This window comes from Cyprinus carpio, chromosome A18 (genome assembly GCF_018340385.1).
Source record: "Cyprinus carpio isolate SPL01 chromosome A18, ASM1834038v1, whole genome shotgun sequence".
NCBI classification, from domain to species: domain Eukaryota; kingdom Metazoa; phylum Chordata; class Actinopteri; order Cypriniformes; family Cyprinidae; genus Cyprinus; species Cyprinus carpio.
Window position 1 is genome coordinate 13,026,450 of NC_056589.1, and position 8,814 is coordinate 13,035,263.

Consider the following 8,814-nt stretch of genomic DNA (forward strand, 5'->3'; position numbering starts at 1 on the left):
TTAGCTTAACTAGCAATATAAAAACCTACAACATCTATAATAGTAAATGAGCTAACAAATGTAGTTGACAGATTGTTTTTTAAATAAATTTTGAAATGGTTAATTGTCCTCGTACTGATACATTTAGGTTCTGAAAGGTGCTAAGGTCAACATTTGCAGGGTCTGCACCATACTGGGAAAATATCCTTTGTCATCTTTTTTCCTGAACATACTACAGTTATACAGGTTTCTCTTGTGCTTGAAGCCTCCTTTACTCTTCTGGTTATAGAGTTTATCAAAGTAATTCTAGGCATATCTGAAACATAAAGAATCGTGTACATTCATGGCCAGTAGTAATTCTGAAAGTATCATAACGTTTAGTGACCATCTGTTATTTTCTTTGTGATGTGAAATGACCCATATTTAAATCATTTTATTTATTGTAAATCTTCCCCATCATATGCTGCTTTGTATTTTGTTCAGGCTTACACATGATTATATAACATTTTGGCGCAAATATGCAAAATAGTAAACCGAAGCTTGAAGCTAAAATGGCAAATATTTCCACAGCTACAGTTAATTTTCCAGGGGAGCTAACATAAGATGGGATAAATGTGATCCATACAGCACAGAATATAAGCATACTGAATGTAATGAATTTCGCTTCATTGAATTTATCAGGCAGTGTGCGAGCCAGAAAAGCCATAATAAAGCACAAGACAGCGAGTAGGCCAATATAACCCAGAACAGCAGAAAAACCTACAGTAGAACCCAGACTGCACTCAAGAATAATCTTTTCTTTGTAATATTTCTTATTTTTGTAAGGGAATGGCGGTGATATTGTTAGCCAAAGTACACAGATAAAAATCTGTATAAGTGTAAAGACAAGAACACTGAGTCGTTGTTGTGCAGGTCCAAACCATTTCATGACATTACTTCCTGGAAGTGTCGACTTGAAGGCCATTATCACCACTATTGTTTTCCCCAAAACACAGGAGATACAGAGTACAAAAGTAATTCCAAACGCTGTGTGACGTAACATACAGGACCACTCAGTGGGCTGACCGATGAAAGTAATTGAACAGAGGAAACAAAGAATCAATGAGAAGAGCAGCAGGAAGCTCAGTTCTGAGTTGTTGGCTTTTACTATGGGGGTGTCCTTTTTGCTGTAAAACAGTACAGCTACCAGCACAGTTATTCCTACTCCAAAGAGTGAGAAAAAGACTAGCACTAAACCCATAACTTCTGTAAATGACAGAAACTCTACAGCCTTTAACACACATTTATTTTTCTCAGCATTAGACCAGTATTCCCCTGGACACTGCTTGCAGTTATTTGAATCTGGAAAGGAAGTTAATAAATAAATAAATAAATAAATAAATAAATACATGATTTATTAACACTAATTTATGAGCAAGTCATTGCATGCAGAAACTGCAAAAAGATGGAACAAAAGAGAGAAGGAAATAACCAATTTTCTTTGAAACTGAGATGTGCTAAAGATTACCTGTCTCATTACTGATTTCTCCTTCTGCACATGGAATACAGTCATAACAACAGACAGGTCTTCCTTTCTGTGCCGCCTTCCTAGTCCCTGGAGGACAGCTCTCGCTGCACACAGACCTTGGTTTCTACATAGAAAAATGTGTTGCATATTATTAGATGCAGAATAAAGATATTTATTGTTTATCTTTTTCTTTTATTTTCTTTTTTATCTTTTATTTATTTCGTTATTTATTTGAACAAAAATAATTACTTTCAAATAAATCCAGCTCCAGTACTGCCATAGTAATATGCTTTCGTTCTTTTTCTCAACTTACATTGCCAGTAAACAATATAAATACACTGTATACAAATTAGACCACTAGACTAAATACTTTTTGCTCAAATCTCATTGTCACCAATATAAATAACTTATTTAGCCACTAGATAAATTTTTTTACTGGCCACAGGAATTAATAATAAATACACTGTATACATATATATATAGACCACTAGATATAATACTATATATATATATATATATATATATACCTCAAGCTGTCCTCCAGCCCAGATTATGTTTTCAGTGTGGAGTACAAAGCGCTGGTCAGGGGACAGTGAGGCATCATAGTATCCAACTGTTTTAAACTTGATTGATCCATTTGAGTCCTGCTGCCAGTTCACAACTTCATATTGGGCTACAACTGCACCAGTGCTGTCAAACCACACATGATCTCCCATTTGTATGGTAAAATTGACCTTTTTCAGAGCCTCAACCACCTATTTAAAAAATATAAATATATATAAAGAAATTACTTATCCTTTGCTCAAATTCATTACATTATGTGGTTGTATTTTCGTGTCTGTTTCACAACCCATATATATATATATATATATATATTATTACCTGCTGTGGTTGTATTTTCGTGTCTGTTATATATATATATCTGTGTGTGTGTGTAATTTTATTACCTGCTGTGGTTGTATTTTCGTGTCTGTTTCACAACCCTCCTTTTCTTTGCACTTTAGCAGATTGTGTAGTGAATGAGCCACAGCATAAACTGATTTGTAGACATTGCTAGCATATCTTTGTTCTGGCACATCTTCATTGTTGCTGTTCAGCACAAGGAGATCCTGATATATGTTGCAAATCAATTCATTTTGTGAAGAATTGCCCTCAGTCTGTGTGCATGGAAAAGCTGTTTCCCAGAATTCTTTTATAACAAAATCCGCAAAACCTTCAATATTATTTTTTTTCACTGCAAACCCTAGTGATCCTCCTAGAACATGAAAACTATTTGAAGTGATCATACTGTCTGCTGTTATCCATGCCTCCACACCTATTACTTGTAGGCCCGTAATGTTCTGAATAATTAACTGATCAAGTAGATTGTTCATCTCAAAATTGGTCAGAAATGCAACAATGACTTTTGCAGTGCCTTTTTTTATTGTGTCTACAATGTTTTTGAGTTTTTCAGGCTCTTTTCTCTGAAATTTCACAGAGTACTCCACACAAATGCCCTCTTTCTCAGCTGTATTTAGAAATATAGCCATTCCATAGTTTCCATAGTCATTGTCACTGTTCACAGCTCCCACCCAAGACCAGCCAAAATGCTTGATTATGTATGCAAGTGCTCTGCTCTGGTGGTAATCACTAGCAATAGTCCTGAAGAAATAGGGATAATCTTTCCTATTACTGAGGCATTCACATGAGGCTGAGGGACTTATCTGAAAAAAATAAATAAAATAAAAATACAGGAAACAGTTATCATTATGGTAATTATGTAAAACATTTAGTGTTTTTGCTCCTTACCACAGGAATTTTAAAAGGGCCTGTAGTTCTGGACAAAATCACTGTGTTGGAAGACTCTGTTTCTCCTATGATAGCATGTATAGGAGACTGTCCATTGCATCTGTCACCTGATACAAATTCTTGACCATTCATTAATGCCATATTTGCACCCATAGAAGATAGTATTGAACCACAGGTATCATAAATTTGGTAGCCAATTGAAACATTTGGAAGTAAAGTTACACTTCTGTTAATCTCCTCAATGGCAAAGATCATGATTTGAGCCATTCGAAAATCTCGTAGACTCACACTGTGAGAAAAATAAATAAATAAATAAATAAATAGAAGGTTAAATAAACATAATTTTTAATTAATTAATTGCTGTAATGATTCTAAATTTAATTTTTAAAGTAAAAAACCTTGAGCATGATAAAAGCTGAGGCTTTTGCGTGAACTCAAATGAAGGTAATGTCTCTATGCTGTGGACTGGAAAAAGTGCTCCAATAGTTATGTCTCCATCCTTTGATAACAGTGGGTACTTAGGGTCTCCCATCATATGGCAAAGAGGCTTTTCTGCCTTTGCATGAAGTTGAAAGCAAAGCAGAAGTATGCAAAGAAAGACAGACATCCGAAAGAATGTGTTCAGCTGTGGCCAAATGCAACTGGCTTGATACTGGCTTGATATTTGTACTTTTATGCATATGTTTAATATGGATGATTGATTGTGAATGCAGCCAATGAATTCATAGGGCAGGACATGGGTCAAGTCAAGCAGGGGTGGAATAGAGTCAAGCTATTATGATAGATTTTGATTTTATCAAGCCAGAATAATATTGTGAATATTGAAATAATCAGTTGTTGCTGTGAAATTATATTTGGATACTTAGTTTCTAACAAATGATGGTTCTTTTTTTTTAATTTATTCACATTTATTTATTGTATGAGGAATTATAATATGACATTAGTAATGATTTGTTCTATTGCATGGAACTCAAAGTACTTGCTAGCAGATGCTATGGGGAACTCCACTGCATGACTGGTCTGAAATGCATGTGCAACTACTCCAATCTTTATTGGTGCTGTGTGACTTGTGTTGTGTTATGGTGTACCGCAGAAGATATAAAGGATACCTGGAACAAAGCAACATCAGTTTCTTCTCTTCAACAAGCACTCTGTGTGAACAGTCTGTCTTGTTGGTGTTGTTTATCAAAGTGAAAAAGAAATTAAAAAGAAATTTAAAAATGGTGAGTGTGAAGCTTTTTACATTGTTTGTGCCTCCCTGCCCATGCTATGATGGGTGGGAACACACACAATTTTTGTTTTAGCTGCTTGGTAGTCTTGCGTTGCCAGACCTTCAGACTGATAGCTGAAGGTCTGGAATCCAATGGCAGCTTTCACTGGCCAAGGCCCACCCATGAGGCCGTTTGACCTCGTCATAGTTCGTTTCATTTCAGCATCATTTTTTGGGGCATGGAAATGTGTAATAACAGAGTGTAAAACTCTCAGATTTTTTTTAAAGATTCTATGCCTCAATTTTTAAATATTTCACATACTTTTGAGAATTCAGTGTTTAGTTGATCCTGATTAGTGCTTGTCGTCACAGTTGTAAACATGATGGATTTCAACCAATCCGATGACGACTTCAAAACTCCTGAAGTGTTTCCACTTTTGTGTGCCATATGGATCAGACATTCAGCCAACGGTCTGTGGGCATGACGTCAAAGGCTGAGACTAGCTTCTTGGGAGCTGAGCATGCATGGTCAGTTCTTAGTTGTGAACAGCTGCTGCTTAGAATGATCAAGTGGAGCTTAAGATAGCTTCAGCCCTTCCTTGGCTCTGACCCACTTGCTCCAGATAGCAGTTGCTGCCCGCCAGTCAGCTGCTTCAGGACACTGAACTCAGTTCTCTGAGCATACCTTAGGTCAGCTTCCCTGAGACTGGATGCTTCCCTTACTGGCTAAGGAGCGATCCTGGAAGGTAGCTCAGTTCGGGGGCTTTGGAGAGGAAACGGGACAAAATTAATCTTTACAAACTATATATCATTATAAAGGACTAAGCCTCAAGCATTGACAACAGATCACTGTTTTTCAATGGAAAGCTTATAAGGAATGTATTTGCTAAATTTGTTTAAGCAGTACACATCAGAACATGCATAATCAAATTGCAGTACATACCAGATTCGTCGTAATAACGAGTCATTAAAGGGATAGTTCACCCAAAAATGAAAATTATGTCATTAATGACTCACCCTCATGTCGTTCCAAACCCGTGAGACCTCCGTTCATCTTCGGAACACACAGTATAAGATATTTTAGATTTAGTCCCAAGAACTTTCTGTCCCTCCATTGAGAATGTATGTACGGTATACTGTACATGTCCAGAAAGGTAATAAAAACATCTTCAAAGTAGTCCATGTGACATCAGAGGGTCCGTTAGAATTTTTTGAAGCATCGAAAATACATTTTGGTCCAAAAATATCAAAAACTACGACTTTATTCAGCATTGACTTCTCTCCCGGGTCTGTAATGAGCACGTTCACAACACTGCAGTTTACTGATATCCGGTTCGCTAACGAATCACTCGATGTAACCGGATCTTCTTGAACCAGTTCACCAAATCGAACTGAATCGTTTGAAACGGTTCACGTCAACAATAAGCATTAATCCACAAATGACTTAAGCTGTTCACTTTTTTAACATGGCTGACACTCCCTCTGAGTTCAAATAAACCAATATCCCGGAGTAATTCATTTACTCAAACAGTACACTGACTGAACTGCTGTGAAGAGAGAAGTGAAGATGAACACCGAGCCGAGCCAGATAACGAACGAAACATTGATTCGTTCTCGAGTCAAGAACCGGTTGCATCGGTTTTCGGATCACCGGTAGTGATGGGAAGTTCTGTTCTTTTCCGCGAACCGGTTCTTTCGGACAGTTTGATTCAATAAACCGGTTGCCGAAAATGGTTCACCAGTTCTATTGCGCTCGACGTAATGACTTCATTGGCGATGATTGCCTTTGATTCAAGCCTTCGGTTTACCCACGCTCATAACATTAGCACAGAATCAGTTCAGAATCAATCACCAAAAGAACCAGTTCGGTTCAGACGCGCTGTGTGTCAGTCTGAATCACGCTGAATCACGCATGCGCAGTATCATCAGCTCCTCGGTTCTCGAATCGGACGCGTCCGACAGAAACGGTTCTTGACTCGAGAACGAGTCAATGTTTCGTTCGTTATTTGGCTCGGCTCGGTGTTCATCTTCACTTCTCTCTTCACAGCAGTTCAGTCAGTGTACTGTTTGAGTAAATGAATAACTCCGGGATATTGGTTTATTTGAACTCAGAGGGAGTGTCAGCCATGTTAAAAAAGCTAACGGCTTAAGTCATTTGTGGATTAATGCTTATTGTTGACGCGAACCGTTTCAAACGATTCAGTTCGATTTGGTGAACTGGTTCAAGAAGATCCGGTTACCATCGAGTGATTCGTTCACGAACCGGATATCACTAAACTGCATTCAAAAAAACGCGCTCATAACAGACCCGGGAGAGAAGACAATGCTGAATAAAGTCGTAGTTTTTGATATTTCTGGACCAAAATGTATTTTCGATGCTTCAAAAAATTCTAACGGACCCCCTGATGTCACATGGACTACTTTGAAGATATTTTTATTACCTTTCTGGACGTGGACAGTATACCGTACATACATTCTCAATGGAGGGACAGAAAGCTCTCGGACTAAATCTAAAATATCTTCTACTGTGTTCCGAAGATGAACGGAGGTATTACGGGTTTTTGAATGACATGAGGGTGAGTCATTAATGACATAATTTTCATTTTTGGGTGAACTATCCCTTTAACACATCCATAGCTGTAAAACCCGGTTTAGTTAGAAAGGTAAGGGACCACTGAATGACATCCCAAAGAGAACTTTTAGCCCAATGAAGCAATAACATTGTAATATGGATAGTAATTCCTTTGTTTACGTCTCAGGGACAGTATTGTTGTATCCGTTATGGAATAACTTATGCTCAAAAAACTGCGTCTTGGTAGTAAAAAAAAAACAGCATGGTTTCTAGCATACAGTGTCACAAACAGAATGAGACCATCCACAAAAAATGTCAAAGATACATTGAATATTGTTTATTTGATTTCTGACGCTCTCTCGTGATGTCATCTGATGGGGGCGTAACTTAGCCATCTGCTTTTTGCACAAATAATTTTTTTTTTTTCATATATGTGTATGTGTTTTGTGGGGAATGTGGCTGTATCTGCATGATTACCATCTGTTTGAATGCACATCAGCGTGTGATTATTGTGTAATCACAAGCTATCAGTGTGAATGCGGTCTATATGAATAGAGTGTGATTATTCTTGTATTTCTAGCAATCTCAGGATGTACTGTAATTGGCATACATAATTTTCTTATTTAATTTTACTACTCAAATTATTCTTATTGCATTTTTCTAGTGCTCAAATAAATCACTTATACAATGTCTAAGATTCTGTCTATTGTTTTATAATTGAAAAACTATGCAGGGTTATGTTTATTGACTTAAATAGTTTGTAGAACCCTTCAATGCATTTGGTAAATATTTTTCCTCAAACGGAGGAAAAAACAAAGAAAAAAATCAGTGTGGTACAATTTTTTTCCCCAAGGCACTTCAGTGTCTATAACTTTTTATCTTTTTGAGCATTATCATCTCTAGATGATGGATAGTAAAGCCAAAAGGGTCTTCTTTCCAAAGACTCCAAAATTGTGTGTGTAGCACACTAAAGTCAGGAACTGTTGCAATTTTAAGTTAGGTAGGGCATTTTCAGCTGTGAGTCCCATAATGGGGAGTGCAGGTTAACAGGTTAAATGAAGTAAATCATATTGAAAACAAATATTCTCTGATAAAATAATCTGTATGAAACCAATGCGCGGTACAGTGTTTCCAGTCTGAGCTCCTTATCTGCAATGCGGTCACACCCACGCACAGTGTAGGCTATTTATACAGTAACCGTCCATGTGAGCCATGTGAAAATGTAAACACCCCCATCACCTCCATAAACAAAGGCGCAAGATTCATCTGCTGTACTTTTAATCATTTTTGGATGTAGACTCGCTGTGCAGAACAAGTCTGAATGTACCTCAGAAGAACAGTGTGATCTGATGCAGCTTTATACAGTGGAGTATAGTGTTGTCACGGTACCAACATTTCAGTATTCGGTGCGATATCAGTGAAAATCCACGGTTCTCGGTACCAATTTCGGTACCAAAGCAAAACACAAAAACATGCTAATTAAATTTTTTTACTATACTTTAATTTAATTCAAACTGTGTACATATTTAATTTTAAAGGGCTTTTGAAAACATTTTAGAGTTATTCAGTGAAGAGTAACATCTAAGTTAGCTTTTTTTTTTTTTAAAAAACCCAGAACTGATTTTCTGACTGATATGACACAATGTTAACCATTTGTTCATTCTCTAAAATGCATATTTTAGATTCATAATTCATTTAAAAGCCTCTTGTGTGTAAAAAATAGTAAATAGCATCATGTCCTTTTTTGTTTTTAACCTA

The 8,814-nt window shown here is 36.9% G+C and overlaps 1 protein-coding gene across 1 annotated transcript; it reads right to left on the minus strand.

Moving 5' to 3' along the window:
- Window positions 1-247: 247 nt before the first annotated feature.
- On the minus strand, window positions 248-3,896 carry LOC109072687 (extracellular calcium-sensing receptor-like). The gene is made up of 6 exons (XM_042775867.1): window positions 3,673-3,896; window positions 3,275-3,563; window positions 2,434-3,189; window positions 2,014-2,241; window positions 1,487-1,610; window positions 248-1,320 (listed from the first exon to the last, which is right to left on the minus strand). Exons 1-6 carry the CDS (start codon window positions 3,879-3,881, stop codon window positions 413-415), a joined length of 2,514 nt encoding a protein of 837 aa, XP_042631801.1. The 5' UTR covers window positions 3,882-3,896; the 3' UTR covers window positions 248-412.
- Between the last annotated feature and the right edge of the window lie 4,918 nt (window positions 3,897-8,814).

What these genes read in the sequence shown, in the direction of transcription:
- LOC109072687 (XM_042775867.1), bottom strand. Translation starts at nt 3,881, where the DNA reads ATGTCTGTCTTTCTTTGCATACTTCTGCTTTGCTTTCAACTTCATGCA. An exon ending in CGAAAATACAACCACAGCAG is followed by an intron (nt 2,242 to 2,433) that starts GTAATAAAATTA and finishes TTTTTTAAATAG; the next exon opens with GTGGTTGAGGCTCTGAAAAA. An exon ending in AGAAATCAGTAATGAGACAG is followed by an intron (nt 1,321 to 1,486) that starts GTAATCTTTAGC and finishes CTTCCTTTCCAG; the next exon opens with ATTCAAATAACTGCAAGCAG.